The 21,125-nt window shown below is 43.8% G+C and overlaps 1 protein-coding gene across 2 annotated transcripts in view; it reads right to left on the bottom strand.

The window, feature by feature from the left end:
- cyldb (cylindromatosis (turban tumor syndrome), b) overlaps positions 1 to 21,125 on the bottom strand; it is a 92,603-nt gene that overhangs the window by 57,929 nt on the left and 13,549 nt on the right. For both annotated transcript variants that reach the window (XM_063041139.1, XM_063041140.1), the window contains exons 2-3: positions 12,829 to 13,269; positions 2,569 to 2,665 (exon numbers count right to left, since the gene is read on the bottom strand). In XM_063041139.1, the coding sequence (XP_062897209.1) occupies positions 2,569 to 2,665; positions 12,829 to 13,269 (538 nt within the window). The remainder of the gene's footprint in view (positions 1 to 2,568; positions 2,666 to 12,828; positions 13,270 to 21,125) is intronic.

The following is a 21,125-nucleotide window of genomic DNA, read 5'->3' as shown; positions in this document are numbered from 1 at the left end:
TTACGAGGGAGAAGGTTCTTGGGAAACTGAAAGGTATGAAGTTAGATAATTCAACTGAACCAGATGGTGTACACCCCAGGGTTCTGAAAGAGGTGGCTAAAGAGATTGTGCAAGCATTAGTAATGATCTTTCAAGAATCACTAGATCCTGGAATGGTTCTGGAAGAATGGAAAATTACAAATATCACTCCATACATCAAGAAGGGAGAGAAATAGAAGAAAGGAAATTATAGGCCAGTTAGTCTGACCTCAGTGGATGGGAAAATATTAGAGTCAATTGTTAAGGATGTGGTTCTGGAGTACTTTGAGGTACATGATAAAATAGGCCATAGTCAGCATGTTTTCCTCAAGGGAAACTCTTGCCTAACAAATCTGTTGGAATTCTTCAACGAAATAACAAGAATGGGAATAACGGGAACCTCAGCTAGGGTGTTCCACCTGGGTCTGTGTTAGGAACGATTCTTTTTATGTAATATAATTTGGATGACAGAATTGATGGCTTTGTTGCCAAGTTTGCAGATGATATGAAGATAGGTGGAGGGGCAGGTAGTTTTGAGGAAGTAGAGAGGCTACAGAAGGACTGAGACAGATTAGGAGAATGGGCAAAGAAATGACAGATGGAATACAGTGGCAGGAAGTGTATGGTAGAAGAAATAAAAGGTTGACTATTTTCTAAATGGAGAGAAAATACAAAAAAAACTGAGGTGCAAAGGGACTTGGAGTCCTTGTGCAGAATTCCCTGAAGGTTAATTTGCAAGTTGAGTCTGTGGTAAGAAAGGCAAATGCATTCATTTCAAGAGGACTAGAATATAAAAAGATGTCATGTCTTATAAAGCACTGGTGAGGCCTTACTTGGAGTATTATGAGCAGTTGTGGGCCCCTATTTTAGAAACGATGTTCTGAAACGGGGGAGGGCTCAAAGAGGGTTCATGAAAAAGATTCCAGGTTTCAATGGCTTGTCATAGGAAGACCGTTTGATGGCTCTGGGCCTGTATTCACTGGAAACCAGAAGATTGAGGGATGACCACACTGAAATCTATCAAATAGTGAAGGACTTTGATCGAGGGGATATAGAGAGGATGTTTCCTATGGTGGGAGAGTCTAAGACCAGAGAGGACAGAGAGTGGTGACTCTGTGGAATTAGTTGCCACAGGTAGCTGTGGAGGACAAGTCTGTATTATTATTTAAGGTAGAGGTTGATAGATTCTTGATTGGTCAGGGCATGAAGGGATACAGGAGGGGTAGGGAGCAGAAGGTTGGGGCTTAGAGGAAAAATAGATCAGCCATGAAATGGTAGAGCAGATTTGATGGGCCAAATGACCTAATTATGCTCCTGTATATTATGGAACTAGTGTTGGCACGTGGCCAAGTGGTTAAGGCGTTCATCTAGTGATCTGAAGGTTGCTAGTTTGAGCCTTGGCTGAGGCAGCGTGTTGTGTCCTTGAGCAGGGCACTTAACCACACATTGCTCTGTAACAACACCGGTGCCAAGCTGTATGGATCCTAATGCCCTTCCCTTGGACAACATCGGTGGCTTGGAGAGGGGAGACTTGCAGCATGGGCAACTGCCAGTCTTCCATACAACCTTGCCCAGGCCTGCATCCTGGAAACTTTCCAAGGCGCAAATCCATGGACTCATGAGACTAACGGATACCTATATATTATGGAACTTACACCAGTCCTCATAGAGGGATCAGAAATGGAAGAAGTGAGCAATTTCAAATTGTTGGGTGTCAAAATCTCTGAGGATCTAACCTGGACCTAACATACTGATGCAGCTAGAAAGGCGGAAGGACAGTGGCTAAATTTCATTGGGAGTTTGAAGTGATTTGGTATGTCACCTAAAACACTCGCAATTTCCTACAGATGTACTGTGGAGAGCATTTTAACTGGCTGCATCACCATCTGGTATGGGATTGATATAAGCTGCAGAATGCCGACTTAGTCAGATCCATCATGGGCACTTGCCTCCGCAATATCCAGGCCATCCTCAGGGAGCGGTGCCTCAGAAAGGTGGCTTCCATCAATAAGAACCTCCATCACCCCAGGACATGCCTTCTTCTCATTGCTACCATCAGGAATGAGGTACAGAAGCCTAAAGGCACCTACTCAATGATTCAGGAACAGCTTCATCTGTGCCATCAGATTTCTGAACGGATATTGAACGCATGAACACTACCTCACTATTTTCATTTATTTCTATTTTTCCACATACACATGTACACTGTAATTTAGGGGTTTTTCCCCCCTTTCCTATTATGCATTGCATTGTACTGCTGACACAAAGTTAACAAATTTCATGATATACGCCAGTGATATTAAACCCGATTTTGAAGCTTTTAGTCATATGGTCTTATAGTTCAATGTCCAATTTTGTTTGCTATCAACTAAGAACCGCCTTGCAACATTTGGCCATGTAGAAAAATTGCCACACATGAAATATAAAATGTCAAGCCCAGAACATCAATGCATGACCATTCCAACATTAAACTGTTCACACAGGTACAGCAGGTAAGCACTTAGGAGGTCGCTCTGCTTGAAATCATTACTGTACAATTTACTTTCTTACCAGGTAGCTCTACTTCAGCAGTACTGACATGAATGAGTTCTCCTGCATTAACTCTGATGCACTGCTCAGCTTTCTTCCGCGGTGCACGATGGTCTTCCTACATAGAGAGTGGGGAGGGGGTGGGAAAGGTGCAGAGAAGAGATAACAACCAACGTGAGAGCGACTAATCATTCAATGAAACTTTAAAAGAGGAATGCAATCTTGTTCAGCTGTAGCCATGTATGGTTTGAATGATAATTAAACTTGATTTGATTTAAAAGTTCAACATAACCTCAGACTGTAAACTCATAAAAAAAATTTTAAAAATACAGGAAAATTCAGCAAGGCAATCAGTGTCTGGGCTGAGATCAAAAATGAGTTAATACACTGAAGGAACATTAACCTGAAATATCAAGGGATTCCTTCTATGTAAATACTGGCCTGCCCAGTATTTATAGCCCTTGATTTTTTTTTAATTTCAAATTTCCAGCATTTTTAACTCAATGTTGAAAAAGATCACCACACAAAACAAAATTCATAGATTTCTTCTGGTAATTTGCACCTAGTCATCTCTCTGGAGCTGAATCACATCTACAAGTGAAAGTATATCTACAGTCCACAGAAAAATAAATAGCCTAAGAGATAATATCTTGCAAATTCTAAGGCTTTTAATTATGCTATCAAACTTGATCGTTCTACTTTAATATCTGTGTTTTATGTCAAACAGTGGTTACAAACTCAGAATTGGATTTATTATCACTGACATCTTCAGTGTTAGTTGGATCCAGCTCTGAGAATTTGTCAACCTCTTAGACCACAGAATCTGATATGATGTGAAATTTATTGCTTTCTGGCAGCAGTATAGCGCAAAAACAAAAATTATTATTAGTTACAAAGATAAGCAAACAGCTCAAAGAGGAGGAGGAAGATAGTGCACACGGACCATTCAGAAATCTGATGGCAGAGGAGGAAGAAGCTGTTTGTGAATCATTGAGTTTACTGGCTCCTGTCTTTCCTCCCCGATGGTTGTAACTCAAACATGTCATTGTTCATTTTCAGTTCTTAACCATGAGGGACAAAGAAATTTCACAGGCAGCAACAGCCTTAATTGCATTTCCCCTAACTATTCCCTGCACGAGATTATTCGTATCAACTGCACTGGTTGGTGTAGTAACACACAAGCCCATCCATGCTTGCATGACACATTGCTTCATTTAAAATAAATTTATTATCCAAGTACAATATATGACCATGCGATTCATTTTCTTGTGGGCATTTACAGTAGAACAAAAAAAACAATAAAGTCAATCAAAAACTGCACTAAAGCAAATACAACCAATGTGCAAAAGAAGAAAACCTGTGCAAATGTAAAAAAATTGGTTATGGCATCAGTTCAGAGTTGAGCTGATTGAAGTTATCCACTCTGATTCAGGAGTGGTAATCACTATTCCTGAACTTGGAGGTTTGGTACTCAACGCTCCTTTGCCCCCACCCCCCCCCCCACCATGGCAGCAGTTTGAAGAGAGCATAGCTTGGATGGTGGAGGTCCTTGACAATGGATGCTGCTTTCTTGTGGCAACAATCCCTGTAGGTACAAACATAGAAAGCCTACTGCACAATACAGGCCTTTCAGCCCACAAAGCTGTACCAAACATGTCCATACTATAGAAATAACCTAGGGTTAGCCACAGCCCTCTATTTTTCTAAGCTCCATGCACCTATCCAGGAGTCTCTTAAAAGACCTTATCATATCTGCCTCCACCACTGATGCCGGCAGCCCATTCCACGCACTCACCACTCTCTGCATAAAAAACTTACCCCGATTTCTCCTCTGTACCCTCTTCCAAGCACCTTAAAACTGTGCCCTCTCGTGTTAGCCATTTCAGCCCTGGGAAAAAGCCTCCGACTATCCACACGATCAATGCCTCTCATCACCTTATACACCTCTATCAGGTCACCTCTCATTCTCCGTCACTCCAAGGAGAAGAGGCCGAGTTCACTCAACCTATTCTCATAAGGCATGCTCCCCAATCCAGGCAACATCCTTGTAAATCTCCTCTGCACCCTTTCTATAGTTTCCACATCCTTCCTGTAGTGAGGTGACCAGAACTGAGCACAGTACTCCAAATGGGGTCTGACCAGAATCCTATACAGTTGGCCCTCCGTATCCGCAGGGGATTGGTTCCGGGACCTCCCACGGATACCAAAATTTGCGGATGCTCAAATCCCTTATAAGGAAGCCTAAGAGAGTTCGTAAGGGTGTTACGAAAAGCGAAAATAGCATTCATCGTTTGTTTTGCAGCGAGCCGTTATAGAGGCAGCGCACACCCCAAGAGTGAGAGTGCTTTATCTCGATTTATTTTGTGCATCCGTTAGGTATCAGGAAAGCCTAAGAGAGCCCGTAAGGGTGTAACGCTTAGCGTAAAACTGGACGTAATTAAGCGTTTCGATCGTGGTGAACAAAATAAAGACATTGTGCATGCGTTGAACTTGCCTGCGTTCACCTTTCGTACTATTTTCACGCAGAAAGAAAGAATCTTGAAAGTTGCCGATGTTACTATTGGCTCTGCTAGTAGCATATCATTTCTGCTTTTACTATATGTTAGTGTTATTTCAGGTTTTGTCTGTTATTTGGTATGATTTGGTAGGTTATTTTTTGGGTCTGGGAATGCTCAAAAATTTTTCTCATAAATTAATGGTAATTGCTTCTTCGCTTTACGCCATTTTGGCTTACAAAAGGTTTCACAGGAACGCTCTACTTTTGGATAGTGGGGGATACTGGTACAGTATTTTCGATCCGCGGTTGGTTAATTGCTTTTTAGGAGCCATTTTTTCACAGAAACAAAGGGTGTACACAACACAAGTAGCGACCGGATGAGACGCGAGGCAAACAATGCTTAAACAACGAGTGCTGGAGAGAGAACTTCCAGGTTTTCCCGATCCACGGTTGGTTGAATCCACAGATACGGAGGGCCAACTGTATAGCTGCAACATTACCTCTCCGCTCCTAAACTCAATCCCACGAGTGATGAAGGCCAACACACCATATGCCTTCTAAACCAGAGTCAACTTGCTTTGAGTGTCCAATGGACTCTGATCCTCCACACTGCCAAGAGTCTTACCATTAATACTATATTCTGCCATCATACTTGACCTATCAAAAGGAACCACCTCACACTTATCTGGGTTGAACTCCATCTGCCACTTCTCAGCCCAGTTTTGCATCCTATTGATCTCCCGCTGTAACCTCTGACAGCCCTCCACACTATCCACAACACCCCCCAACCTTTGTGTCATCAGCAAATTTACTAACCCATCCCTCCACTTTCTCAACCAGGTCATTTATAAAAATCACGAAGAGTAAGGGTCCCAGAACAGATCCCTGAGGCACACCACTGGTCACCATGAATATGACCCATCTACAACCACTCTTTGCCTTCTGTGGGGAAGCCATTTCTGGATCCACAAAGCAATGTCCCCTTGGATCTCATGCCTCCTTATTTTCTCAATAAGCCTTGGATGGGGTACCTTATCAAATGCCTTGCTGAAATCCATATACACTACACCTTCTGCACTACCCTCATCAATGTGTTTAGTTACATCCTCAAAAAATTCAATCAGGCTCGTAAGGCACAACCTGCCTTTGACAAAGCCATGCTGACTATTCCTAATCATAATATGCCTCTCCAAATGTTCATAAATCCTGGCTCTCATGATCTTTTCCATCAACTTACCAACCACTGAAAGTAAGTCTCTACTCCCTTTCTTGAATAAGGGAACAACATCTGCAACCCTCCAATGCTCCGGAACCTCTCCTATCCCCAATGATGATGCAAAGATCATCACCAGAGGCTCAGCAATCTCCTCTCTCACCTCCCACAATAGCCTGGGGTACTCCTCATCTGGTTCCGGTGACTTATCCAACTTGATGCTTTCCAAAAGCTCCAGCACATCATCCTTCTTAATATCTATATGTTCAAGCTTTTCAGTCTGCTGTAAGTCATCCCTACAATTGCCAAGATCCTTTTCCGTAATGAATACTTTGCATCAGTATTCACTAAGTACCTCTGCAATCTCTTCCGGATCCATACAAACTTTTCCACTGTCACACTTTATTGGTCCTATTCTCTCACGTCTTATCCTCTTGCTCTTCACATTCTTATAGATTGCCTTGGGGTTTTCCTCAATCCTGTCCGCCAAGGCCTTCTCATGGCCCCTTCTGGCTCTCCTAATTTCATTCTTAAGCACCTTCCTGCTAGCTTTATAATCTTCTAGATTTCTATCACTACTAGTTTTTTGAACCTTTTTTTCTTAACTAGATTTACAACAGCTTTCGTACATCACATTTCCTGTACCCTACCATCCTTTCCGTCACATTACAACGTACCTATGCAGAATGTCACACAAATATCCCCCAAACATTTGCCACATTTCTGCCGTACATTTCCCTGAAAACATCTGTTCCCAATTTATGCTTCCAAGTTCCTGCCTGATAGCCTCATAGCTCCCCTTACTACAATTGACTGCTTCCCTAACTTGTCTGTTCCTATCCCTCTCCAATGCTATGGTAAGGGAAATAGAATTGTGATCACTATTTCCAAAATGCTCTCCCACTGAGAGATCTGCTACCTGATCAGGTTCATTTCCCAATACTAGATCAAGTACAGCCTCTCCCCTTGTCGGCTTATCTACAGATTGTGTCAAGAAACCTTCCTGAACACACCTAACAAACTCCACCCCATCTAAACCCCTTGCTCTCAAGAGATGCCAATCAATATCTGGGAAATTAAAATCTCTCACCATGACAACCCTGTTATTATTACACCTTTCCAGAATCTGTCTCCCTATCTGCTCCTTGATGTCCCTGTTACTTTTGGGTGGTCTATAAAAAACACCCAGTAGAGTTCTTGACCCCTTCCTGTTCCTAACTTCCACCCACAGAGACTCTGTAGACAATCTCCCATGACTTCCTTCTTTTTTTGCAGCCGTGACACTATCTCTGATCAGCAGTGCCACACACCCAACTCTATTGCCTCCCCCGTCCTTTCTGAAACATCTAAAGCCTGGCACTCTAGTAATCATTCCTGCCCGAGCCATCCAAGTCTCTATAATGGCCACAACATCATAGCTTCAAGTACTGATCCACGCTCCAAGCTCATCTGCTTTGTTCTTAACACTCCTTGCATTAAAATAGACACATTTCAAACCACCGGTCTGAGCACATCCCTTCTCGATCACCTGCCTATCCTCCATCTTACACTGTCTGCAAGCTTTCTCTATTTGTGAGCCAACCACCTCTTCCTCCGTCTCTTCAGTTCCGTTCCCACCCCCCAGCAATTCTAGTTTAAACTCTCGCCAATAGCTGTGGCAAACATCCCCACTGAGATTACTACCTTTGAGGTCCTGCTTCTCAACTTCCTTCCTAACTCCCTGTAGTCTGTTTTCAGGACCTCCTCCCTCTTCCTACCTATATCGCTGGTACCAAATATGTATCACGACCTCTGGCTGTTCTCCTTCCCACTTCCGGATAGCATGGACACAATCAGAAACATCCCGGACCCTAGCACCTGGGAGACAAACTACCATCCGTGTTTCTTTCCTGCATCCACAGAATCACCTGTCTGACCCCTAACTATAGAGTCCCTTATCACTGCTGCCATCCTCTTCCTTTCCCTACCCTTCTGAGCCACAAGGCACGGCCAGTGTTGCTTCCCCCAGGTAGGCCATTTCCCCCCCCCCCCAACAGTACTGAAACGGGAGTACTTATTGTTAAGGGAGACAGCCACAGGGGTACTCTCTAGCATCTGACTCTTGACATTCCCTCTCCTAACTGTTACCCATTCATCTGTCTCCCGAGGCCCCAGTGTGACAACTTGCCTATAACCCCTATCTATCACCTCCTCACTTTCCCTGACCAGACAAAGGTCATTGAGCTGCATCGCCAGTTCCCTAACACGGTCCCAAAGGAGCTGCAGCTCGACCCACCTACAGTAGATGTGGAATCCGGGAGGCTGGAAGTCTCCAGAACCTCCCACATCTGACACCGAGCACAGAACACCAGCCTCACACACATACTTCCTGTCTGTATTCTACACAGGCAACTTACCTCGCCTCAAACCGTTATCGCCTAAGCCCTCCCACTCTGTCTCCCTCTACTCTGATGTCTGCTCCTCTGATGGCCGCTCTGTAAAGCTGTCACTTTTAAACTCTTCTTGCTGTACTAACTGGCTGACGTCCACGCGCTTGCGTAGTCGTGGCTTGATCAAACCGCTGAAGAAATAACCATCTTTTGAACTCTTCTCGCTGTTCTAACTTGCTGATGTCCATGTGCTTGCGCAGTCGTGCCTTGATCCTCGAGCACATTGAAATGTGCTCAGTGGTGGGAGGGCTTTTCCTGTGATGGACTGGGCGGTATCTGCCACTCTTTATAGTCTCTGTTCTTGGATGCCTAACAGCTAGGACGTGCCTCTTCTCATTATAACCATCAGGAAGGAATCTGAGTAAACACACTCAACATTATGGAGCATTGTCACAGGAAAGCACCATCCACCATCAGGGACCCCAAACACCAAGGTCACAATCTCTTCTCACTGTTGTCATCAGGAAGGTGGTACGGGAGCCTCAGGACTCACACCACCAAGTCAAGGAACAGCTATTATCCCTCAACCATCAGGCTCTTGAACCAGAGGGGATAACTTCACTTGCTCCATCACTGAAATATTTCCACAACCTATGGACTCACTTCCAAAGACTTTATCTCATGTTCTCGATATTTACTGCTGATTTATTATTATTTCTTTTTTTCTTTTATATTTGGACAGTTTGCTGTCTATTACACATTGGTTATTTGTCCATCCTGTTGGGTGCAGTCTTTCATTGATTCTTTTAAAGTTATTGCATTTATTGAGTATGGCCATAAGAAAATGAATCTCAGTATTGTATATGGTGACATACCTGTACTTTGATAATAAATTTATGTTGAAATTTGATAATCAAAGACCCCACCCACACCAAACATCCTCTCTTCTTCCTTTGGACACAAGATACAAAAGCCTGAGAACATGAACCACCAGGCTGAAAGACAGCTTCTACTCTGCTGCTATACAACTAGTGAATGGTTCCCTCGTATAATAAGATTGAGTCTTGGCAATCTAAGTTATGATCTTTCACCTGCACTGCACTTCCTCCGTCCTTCATTGACCTCAATGTAGTTCTTGGATTTATTGAGTATACTGGCAAGGAAATGAATCTCAGAGTTGTACACTGACATATGTACTTTGATAATAAATCTACTTTGAACTTTTTCTCCTCTGCCATGAGATTTCTGAACAGCAGGTGAACCCATGAACACTACCTCTCTATTTTTTACTATACTTATTTTTCATATTTCTTATTGCAACTTATAGTAATGCTTTATGTATTGCACCGTATTGCTGCTGCAAACAATTTTAGACATGTGTCAATGATAATAAATTCAATTCTGTTTCTTTCCCTGGAAAAAAAATCAGTGAATTGGTCCATTGTTCTCTGGGACACTATGATCACCAGTGCTTGAATTTAAACATCCAGCCTACCTCATTCAGATTCAAGTACATGGTCGTCAAGGCAAGCTTCAGAAAGTTCTCAAATTTCTACAGATATTTTGTAGAGAGTACTCTAACTGGCTGTATTATTGTCTGGTATGGAGGGGCCACTGCACAGGATTGGGAAAAAGCTGCAGTTGTAAACTCAGCCAGCTCCATCATGGGCACTAGCCTCTCCAGCATTGAGGACATCTTCAACAGGCAATGTCTCAAAAAGGCTGCATCCATCAGTAACGACTCCATCACCGAGAACATGCCCTCTTCTCATTACTATTATCAAGATGGTGATACAGGAGCCTGAAGACACACACTGAACAACTTAGAACAGTTTCTTATCCCTCTGTCATCAGATTTCTGAATGGACAATGAATCCATGAACACTACCTCACCTTTTTTCACCTCCCTTTTTGTACTACTTAACTCATTTACTATATTAAGAAGTCTTAAGTACATATATATAGCTAGGCTGCCTAAAACGTTTGCACAGTGCTGTATTTATCAATGTGAAGTGGAAAGCAAGCTTGTAAATCTGGCAGGAGCAAAGGATGTTGGGAATGGTGAAAGTGGAGTGCCGTGGGAGGGGTGTGAGACAGTTGGCAGAGGAGTGCCGGGGGCGAGGGTGGCACGGGCGCAGACACAACCAGTACTGAAACACCAGGCAAGGTCACTTGATTCCAAACAATTGGTTTATTGATCATTCCCTCTCCCTTCCCTTCTTGCCAACCATGATTCCCCTCTGCCCGCCCCTTCCCACTCTTAGTTCACAATGGAGACTCACATCAGAATCAGGTTTATCATCACTAACACGTCATGAAATTTGTTGTTTTTTGCGGCAGCAGTACCAGTGCAATACATAAAATTACTACAGTGCTGTACAAAGGTCTTAGGCTCCATGTATGTGTCTAAGACTTTTGCACAGTATGGTATACCAATACCATACTTTATGGTATTTTTATTATGCATTGCAATATACTGCTGCCACGAAACAATAAATTTCACAGCATATGCCAGTGATATTAATTCCAATTCTGATACTAATCCTCTAACTTTAAATCATAACTAGCATGAGAACAAGTAGCAGCTGCTAAAGGAGAGACTGACCAGCCAAAGGACCCAGCCACTGACCACAGCCGCCACCACTGCAACAGAATATGTAGATCCTGGATCGGCCTCTACAGCCATCTGAGGACCCATGAAAGACAACCCTTTAGGAGAACATCACACTGACTCGAGTGACTGTACTACTGATCATAATTTTACCATACACCTCACATAGAGGAAAGCATAGAGAAGATAATGTTTCATTATCTTCTATTTCACCAAGATTCCTTCAATTCTTTTGTAGGGGCCTTTAGATTAAGTGTCCCTTTTTCTTATTTAGGAAACTCTAAAGTAGGGAAACTCATTTTCAAAACCATGGAAAATAATTAACGTGTCCAAATGCTCCTTCAGGTCCTAACTTTGAAAGGCTACACCAGAACACTATTTATTTTTATGTTATATAACTGATACATTGAAATCTGATGTTGCTGGATAAATATAGCTGTGAAATCCATTTGATCTTAATTATTGCACGGAAGACAAGAGGAATACAAAACTACAGAAGAGTCTTTAACACTAATAATGCCAGATTGCCCCAAAAGCCGAATTTTACTTAAGTATCCAAACAATAAAGTATGGCTGTACAAGGGTTCTGGCTCACAAAGTCAAAATACATACTGCTGGACAAAAGGAGATCTACTATAGAGTCATACAACATGACAGCACAGAAACAGGCCCTTCAGCCTAGTCTATGCCCAATTGTAATTCTGCCTTGTCCTATTGACCTGAACCCAGGCTTTAGCCCTCTATACCCTCCCATCAATGTACTCATTCAAATTTGTCTTAAGTGCGGAAATTGAACCTGCATCCACCATTCCCACAGGCAGCTCATTCCACACTCTCACCACCTGAGTGATGAAGTTTTCCCTCATGTAGTCCTTAGACATTTCACCTTTCACCCATAACCTCAGTTCTAGTCTCGCACAACCTCAGTTCTAGTCTCACGCAACCTCAGTGGAAAAAGCCTGCTTGCATTTATCCTATCGAAGCCCCCTCCCCCACTCATTCATTGTCTGCCATGCCATATGACATGGATGATCATGCTCTTGATCATGATTATTCCTGGTAAATTTTCCTACAGAGGTGGTTTGTCATTACCTTGTTCTGGGCAGTGTCTTCACAAGATGGGTAACCCTAGTCATTATCAATAATCTTCAGATTGTCTGCCTGGTGCCAGTGGTCGCACAACCAGGACTTGTGATATGCACCAGCTACTCATACAACAATCTGCCATGTGCTCCCATGGCTTCACATGACCTTGATTTGGGGGTGGGGGGGGCTAAGCAGGTTCTACACTTTTTCCAAGGGTGACCTGCAAGCTGGCCGAGGGAAGGAGCACCTTACACTCCTTTGGTAGAAACGCATCTCCACCCTGCTACACAAATGATTTTTTATACCTCAATCAAATCTCCCCTGCGCTCCAGGAAATGGAGTCCTAATAGAATCCTATACCTTTGCACAAAGGCTACATCCCTAGATTACATGTTCAAACAGATACAATGAGACGAATGAATACCTGAAGGTTCACTACAATTTTGCATTACAAATGCCAACTATAACCTCAACACATAACATTCGCTGGTTCTTTGCCTCTTACCATCAAGAGTACTTGAAACAATGTTCCATGTAATCCCAATCCATTTCTTCTTCGGGAATTTTCAATATTTTTAACAATTCCTACTGACTTGGTGTCCTCTCGCAGTTGAACGACATCATTAATATGTACTTTAGAAATGGACCTGAAGAGGCTTTCATTCTGAAAGAGCTCATATCGACGAGAAGCATCCTGGATCTCAACAAGCAACTCTGCTTCATCCTTGGTGATTTCTTTCAGATTTGCTTCCTGGAAATTTACTACTTGCCTGCAGTTTTCCACAGTGACAGACCTCTCCCCAGTTCCTCTGTGGATGAAATATCCCAAGTACCCTTTCTGGATCCGTTTTTTGCTTGAACTGAACTCTTTTATCACAATAAAATAATGTTTATCATCGTCAATTCCCCCCATTCTTGTGGGAAATCCAAAACTTGAAATTAGAACCTGTAAGATATGAAACCAATGGTAATTTTAGAATATAAAAGACAAGAATAAACACAAGATTAAATTCCTAACAATAGGATTAAGGAAGGGGTTTGCAACAAGTGAAAATAATGATGAATTAACGCACATCAGGGCTCCACAGTAGTACAGCGGTTGATGTAACACTATTGTTAGGGCATATTCTGGGGACATGGAGTATAACAAATATTAATTTCGACAGCAACCAGTCTTCAGATCTGAATGCAGATTGTGGATTGAGTTTAAAATACAGCTCACAACAATGGTGTTCTTGGAGCTGCAGACTAGGGTTGATTGCAAACCAAGAGACACTCATTTGACCCAAGATGTCTGCATATGCATGAATGCAGCTCAGAGACAATGGCGATTAACATTCATTTTGGTGTCTGAAGTGTGAGTGTGAACATCTAGGAGCCTGAAAATTATATGTAATTCAAAGGAAGCATTGTAGACACATTATAACTATAGAATTGTCCTGGTGTTACCTTGGATATTTAGATTAGATTATGAGGACACGCAGTCCTCTTTTATTGTCATTTAGTAATGCATGCATTAAGAAATGATACAATATTCCTCCTGTGTGATATCACAGAAACACAGGACAGACCAAGACTGAAAAACTAACAAAACCACGTGATTATAACATATAGTTACAACAGTTCAACAATACCATAACTTGAATGAAGAACAGGCCACGGCACAGTAAAAAAGTTCAAAGTCTCTTGAATGTCCCACATCTCACGCAGACAGGAGAAGCATATAAAAATGTCAGGTAATGGTGAATCAGGGAGCCTCTTCTTCCAAGAGTGTCTCCAGTGTGAGGCCTGCTGCTTGTTCTGCTGAATATCACCAGCTTCAGTGTCTCTCCGGTGACTTTGTTCAGTCACAACAGCTATTACAGCTCAGGAGTTGAAATTTGGAGTTCAATTCTGACATCGTCTGTATGTTCTCCCTGTGACCATGTGGATTTCCTCTGGGGTCTTCTGTTTCCTCACACATTCCAAATACACACGGTTAGGGCTAGCGATTTGTGGGCACGCTATGCTGGCACTGGAAGCGTGGCAACTGTTGTGGCTGATGTTTCGGAATATTGAACATACCAGAGAGGGGTGATAAGAACTGAACAATCCAACTTCACACAAGTCATCCAAGAATTGTGATGATTCTAAAGACCAGAGATAGGAGCACAATTGGGCCACTAAGCCCAAAGCTCCGTACTCCATTATGGCAGATTTATTATCACTCGCGATCCCATTCTCCTGCTTTCTCCCCATAATCTTTCATACCCTTACTAATCAAGAACATATAGAAACATAGAAACATAGAAAATAGGTGCAGGAGTAGGCCATTCGGCCCTTCGAGCCTGCACCGCCATTTATTATGATCATGGCTGATCATCCAACTCAGAACCCAGCCTTCCCTCCATACCCCCTGACCCCTGTAGCCACAAGGGCCATATCTAACTTCCTTTTAAACATAGCTAATGAACTGGCCTCAACAGTTTGCTGTGGCAGAGAATTCCACAGATTCACCACTCTCTGTGTGAAGAAGTTTTTCCTAACCTCGGTCCTAAAAGGCTTCCCCTCTATCCTCAAACTGTGACCCCTCGTTCTAGACCTCCCCAACATCGGGAACAATCTTCCCGCATCTAGCCTGTCCAATCCCTTTAGGATCTTATACGTTTCAATCAGATCCCCCCTCAATCTTCTAAATTCCAACGAGTACAAGCCCAGTTCATCCAGTCTTTCTTCATATGAAAGACCTGCCATCCCAGGAATCAATCTGGTGAACCTTCTTTGTACTCCCTCTATGGCAAAGATGTCTTTCCTCAGATTAGGGGACCAAAACTGCACACAATACTCCAGGTGTGGTCTCACCAAGGCCTTGTACAACTGCAGTAGTACCTCCCTGCTCCTGTACTCGAATCCTCTCGCTATAAATGCCAGCATACCGTTCGCCTTTTTCACCACCTGCTGTACCTGCATGCCCACTTTCAATGACTGGTGTATAATGACACCCAGGTCTCGTTGCACCTCCCCTTTTCCTAATCGGCCACCATTCAGATAATAATCTGTTTTCCTATTTTTGCCACCAAAGTGGATAACTTCACAATTATCCACATTAAATTGCATCTGCCATGAGTTTGCCCACTCACCCAACCTATCCAAGTCACCCTGCATCCTCTTAGCATCCTCCTCACTGCTAACACTGCCACCCAGCTTTGTGTCATCCGCAAACTTGGAGATGCTGCATTTAATTCCCTCATCCAAGTCATTAATATATATTGTAAACAACTGGGGTCCCAGCACTGAGCCTTGCGGTACCCCACTAGTCACCGCCTGCCATTCTGAAAAGGTCCCGTTTATTCCCACTCTTTGCTTCCTGTCTGCTAACCAATTCTCCACCCACACCAATACCTTACCCCCAATACCGTGTGCTTTAAGTTTGCACACTAATCTCCTGTGTGGGACCTTGTCAAAAGCCTTTTGAAAATCCAAATATACCACATCCACTGGTTCTCCCCTATCCACTCTACTAGTTACATCCTCAAAAAATTCTATGAGATTCGTCAGACATGATTTTCCTTTCACAAATCCATGCTGACTTTGTCCGATCATTTCACCGCTTTCCAAATGTGCTGTTATCACATCCTTGATAACTGACTCCAGCAGTTTCCCCACCACCGACGTTAGGCTAACCGGCCTATAATTCCCCGGTTTCTCTCTCCCTCCTTTTTTAAAAAGTGTGGTTACATTAGCCACCCTCCAATCCTCAGGAACTAGTCCAGAATCTAACGAGTTTTGAAAAATTATCACTAATGCATCCACTATTTCTTGGGCCACTTCCTTAAGCACTCTGGGATGCAGACCATCTGGCCCTGGGGATTTATCTGCCTTCAATCCCTTCAATTTACCTAACACCACTTCCCTACTAACATGTATTTCGCTCAGTTCCTCCATCTCACTGGACCCTCTGTCCCTTACTATTTCTGGAAGATTATTTATGTCCTCCTTAGTGAAGACAGAACCAAAGTAATTATTCAATTGGTCTGCCATGTCCTTGCTCCCCATAATCAATTCACCTGTTTCTGTTTGCAGGGGACCTACATTTGTCTTTATCAGTCTTTTCCTTTTTACATATCTATAAAAGCTTTTACAGTCCGTTTTTATGTTCTCTGCCAGTTTTCTCTCATAATCTTTTTTCCCCTTCCTAATTAAGCCCTTTGTCCTCCTCTGCTGAACTCTGAATTTCTCCCAGTCCTCAGGTGAGCCACTTTCTCTGGCTAATTTGTATGCTACTTCTTTGGAATTGATACTATCCCTAATTTCTCTTGTCAGCCACGGGTGCACTACCTTCCTTGATTTATTCTTTTGCCAAACTGGGATGAACAATTGTTGTAGTTCATCCATGCAACCTTTAAATGCCTGCCATTGCATATCCACCGTCAATCCTTGAAGTGTCATTTGCCAGTCTATCTTAGCTAATTCACGTCTCATACCTTCAAAGTTACCCCTCTTTAAGTTCAGAACCTTTGTTTCTGAATTAACTACGTCACTCTCCATGTTAATGAAGAATTCCACCATATTATGGTCACTCTTACCCAAGGGGCCTCTCACGACAAGATCGCTAATTAACCCTTCCTTATTGCTCAAAACCCAGTCCAGAATAGCCTGCTCTCTAGTCGGTTCCTCGACATGTTGGTTCAAAAAACCATCCCACATACATTCCAAGAAATCCTCTTCCTCAGCACCTTTACCAATTTGGTTCACCCAGTCTACATGTAGATTGAAGTCACCCATTATAACTGCTGTTCCTTTATTGCACACATTTCTAATTTCCTGTTTAATACCATCTCCGACCTCACTACTACTGTTAGGTGGCCTGTACACAACTCCCACCAGCGTCTTCTGCCCCTTAGTGTTACGCAGCTCTACCCATATCGATTCCACATCTTCCCGGCTTATGTCCTTCCTTTCTATTGTGTTAATCTCTTTTTTAACCAGCAACGCCACCCCACCTCCCCTTCCTTCATGTCTATCCCTCCTGAATATTGAATATCCCTGAACGTTGAGCTCCCATCCCTGGTCACCCTGGAGCCATGTCTCTGTGATCCCAACTATATCATAATCATTGATAACAATCTGCACTTTCAATTCATCCACCTTATTACGAATGCTCCTTGCATTGACACATAAAGCCTTCAGGCGCTCTTTTACAACTTTCTTAGCCCTTTTTAATGCTTGCCCTGGATTTGTCGGCCTGCCACTTTTACTTTTCCCCTTTGTACTTTTTGCTTCTACGCTCACTTTGCACCTCTGTCTCTCTGCACTGGTTCCCATCCCTCTGTTGTGAACTAACCTCCTCACACCTAGCCGCTTTAATTTGATTCCCACCCCCCAACCATTCTAGTTTAAAGTCACCTCAGTAGCCCCCGCTAATCTCCCTGCCAGGATATTGGTCCCCCTAGGATTTAAGTGTAACCCGTCCTTTTTGTACAGGTCACACCTGCGCCAAAAGTGGTCCCAATGATCCAAAAACTTGAATCCCTGCCCCCTGCTCCAATCCCTCAGCCACGCATTTATCCTCCACCTCATCGCATTCCTACTCTCACTGTCGCGTGGCACAGGCAGTAATCCCGAGATTACTACCTTTGCGGTCCTTTTTCTCAACTCCCTTCCTAGCTCCCTATATTCTTCTTTCAGGACCTCATCCCTTTTCCTACCTATGTCATTGGTACCTATATGTACCAGGACCTCTGGCTCTTCACCCTCCCACTTCAGGATATCTTGGACACGATCAGAAATATCCCGGACCCTGGCACCAGGGAGGCAAACTACCATCCGAGTCTCTGGACTGCGTCCACAGAATCGCCTATCTGACCCCCTTACTATCGAGTCCCCTATCACAACTGCCCTCCTCTTCCTTGCCCTACCCTTCTGAGCTACAGGGCCAGACTCTGTGCCGGAGGCAGGGCCACTGTCGCTTCCCCCGGGTAAGCTGTCCCCCCCAACAGTACTCAAACAGGAGTACCTGTTGTTAAGGGGCACAGCCGCCGGGGTACTCCCCATCACCTGCCTTTTCCCCTTCCCCCTCCTAACCGTGACCCACTTGTCTGCCTCCCGTGGCCCCGGCGTGACCACCTGCCTTCCACTCCTCTCTATCACCTCCTCGCTCTCCCTGACCAGACGAAGGTCATCGAGCTGCAGCTCCAGTTCCGTAACGCGGTCCCTTAGGAGCTGCATCTCGATGCACTTGGCGCAGATGTAGACGTCCGGGAGGCTTAGAGACTCCAGGGCCTCCCACATCCGACACCGAGAACAGCAAACTGCCCTCACAGTCATAATGCCCCTCTCCTCAACCTTAGCTTTAAATGTACCCAATGACTTGTCCTCCACAGCCATCTGTGGCAAGGAATAAAACTGTTCCTCATCTGTTCTCAAGGAATGTCCTTCTACTCTCAGACTGTGCCCTCTGGTGCTAGACTCCCTCACTATTCTCTCCACGTCCACTCCATCAAGGCCTTTCAATGTTTGGTAGGTTTCAGTAAGATTCCCCCCCCCCCCATTCTTCTAAACTCTATGCCCAGAGCAGTCAAATGCTCCTCATAATGTTAACCCTTTCATTATTGGAATCAATCTTGTATACCTCCCCTGGATCCTCTTCAATGCCAGAACATCTTTTCTTAGATAAGGTGCCCAAAACTGTCTGTCCAATGCCTTATAAAGCCTCAGCATGACATCTTTGCTTTTAGTCCTCTCAAAATGACTGCTAATATTGCCTTTATCATAATCATAAAGGTGCTTCATCGTAATAGTCATTAGATCGCCAAGGGTGGAGGCAGAATTACAATGGCGCTCAAAGATAACTCCTTCAAGTTCATCTACGAAAAGAGCTTAATTACTACCTTTAATGTCTCTCCTTTTCACTTTCAGGGTCGATGAGGTTCTGTTGAAGATCCTGACCTGGAGTTACACTCAGATTTCTGCCCTTCACGGTGGGGGACTTACTCCCGGGGGCTCACAGCCAGCTGCTTTGCGAAATCCCAAGGCCGCAGCTGAGAAGACGAGCGCACCTTTGGGATTCCTAAGTTTTGCGGCCTGTGGACGGGCTGATTCTAAGCCAGCTGAAGCACTGCTGGAGAACAAGGGAACATCTGGAGCGTGCATATCTCTGCATCTCTCTCTCTCTCGTCAGAGAACTCGTGAAAAAAAAGAGGTGCAACAGCCTTTATCATCATAAATCAGCGAGTGGTTTTCTCATGTCTCCTCTCACTGTGAAAGGGGACAAATTTTTCCGCCTATCAGGGAGAGAGAGAGAGCCTGTGGTATGTCAAATTGTCCAATGATCGATTAATTTTTATTGTATTGTAGATCATCTTTCTTGAGGGCTTTGCTATTGCTTGCTTGGTGGGTGGAGAGTACTAATGCTTTTTTTGCTGAAGTAAGTGGGGGAGGGGGATCGTTGTTTTGCTGCTGCTTGTGCATGGGAGGAGGAGTGGGGGGGCTTTGGGGTTCTAACATTTTTTCCTATCACTCACTCATTGGGCAACTCTTTTGTTTTTGCAGATGTCCGTGAAGAACAAGAATTGCTGGTTGTATATAGTATACATTTCTCTGATATTAAATGGACTATTCAACTATCAAAGCACTTCATTCCTGACCTCTTGACTAAAGCATGGATACTCAACTTCCTCATCAGCAGACCTCTATCAGTAAGGATTGGTAACAACATCTCCTCGCTGACCATCAACATATATGCACCTCAAGGCTGCATGCTTAACACCCCCCGCTCTACTTTTTTATACATACAACTGTGTAGCAAAGAACAGCTTCAATGCCTATGTCAATATTTCTGAGGACAAAACCCGGAACCAACAATCAATGCAGCTATAAAGGTGGAAAGACAGCGGCTATATTACATTAGGGGCTTGAGGAGATTCAGTACGTCACCAAAAGCACTCTCTAATTTCTACAGATGTACTGTAGACAGCATTCTAACTGGCTGCACCACCGTAAGGTATGGGGGCGGGGCACTGCACAGGATCAAAGCAAGCCGCAGAGAAATGTAAACTTAGTCAGCTCCATAATGGGCTCTAGCCTCCGTAGAATCCAGGTCATCTTCAAGGAGCAGTGCCTCAGAAAGGCACCATCCATCATTAAGGAGCTCCACCACCCAGAACATTTCCTCTCCTATATGGATTTCAGCAAGGGATTTGATAAGGTACCTCTTGCAAGGCTTATTGAGAAATTAAGGAGCCATGGGATCCAGAATTAGCTTGCTCACAGAAGGCAAAGAGTGGTTGTAGACGAGTCATAATCTGCCTGGAGTTCAGTGACTAGTGGTGTGCCTCAGGGATCTGTTCTGGGACCTCTTCACTTCGAGATTTTTATAAATGACCTGGATGAGGAAGTAGAGGGATGGGTTAGCAAATTTGCTAATGACACAAAGGTTGGGGGTGTTGTGGATAGTGTGGAGGGCTGTCAGAGGATACAGCGGGACATCAATAGGATGCAAAACTGGGCTGAGAAATGGCAGAAGGAGTTCAACCCAGATAAGTGTGAGGTGGGTCATTTTGGTAGGTTAAATATGATGGCAGAATATAGCATTAATGCTAAGACTCTTGGCAGTGTGGAGGATCAGAGGGATCTTGGGGTCCGAGTCCATAGGACATTCAAAGCTGCTGCACAGGTTGACTGTGTTGTTAAGCAGGCATATGATTCATTGGCCTTCATCAACCGTGGGACTGGGTTTAGGAGCCAAGAGGTAATGTTGCAGCTCTAAAAGACCCTGGTCAGACCCCAAGTGGAGTACTGTGCTCAGTTCTGGTCACCTCACTA

This window comes from Mobula hypostoma, chromosome 2 (genome assembly GCF_963921235.1).
Source record: "Mobula hypostoma chromosome 2, sMobHyp1.1, whole genome shotgun sequence".
NCBI classification, from domain to species: Eukaryota; Metazoa; Chordata; class Chondrichthyes; order Myliobatiformes; family Myliobatidae; genus Mobula; species Mobula hypostoma.
The sequence above is the reverse complement of the archived record's forward strand: the minus strand, read 5'-3'. Positions and strand labels throughout refer to the sequence as shown.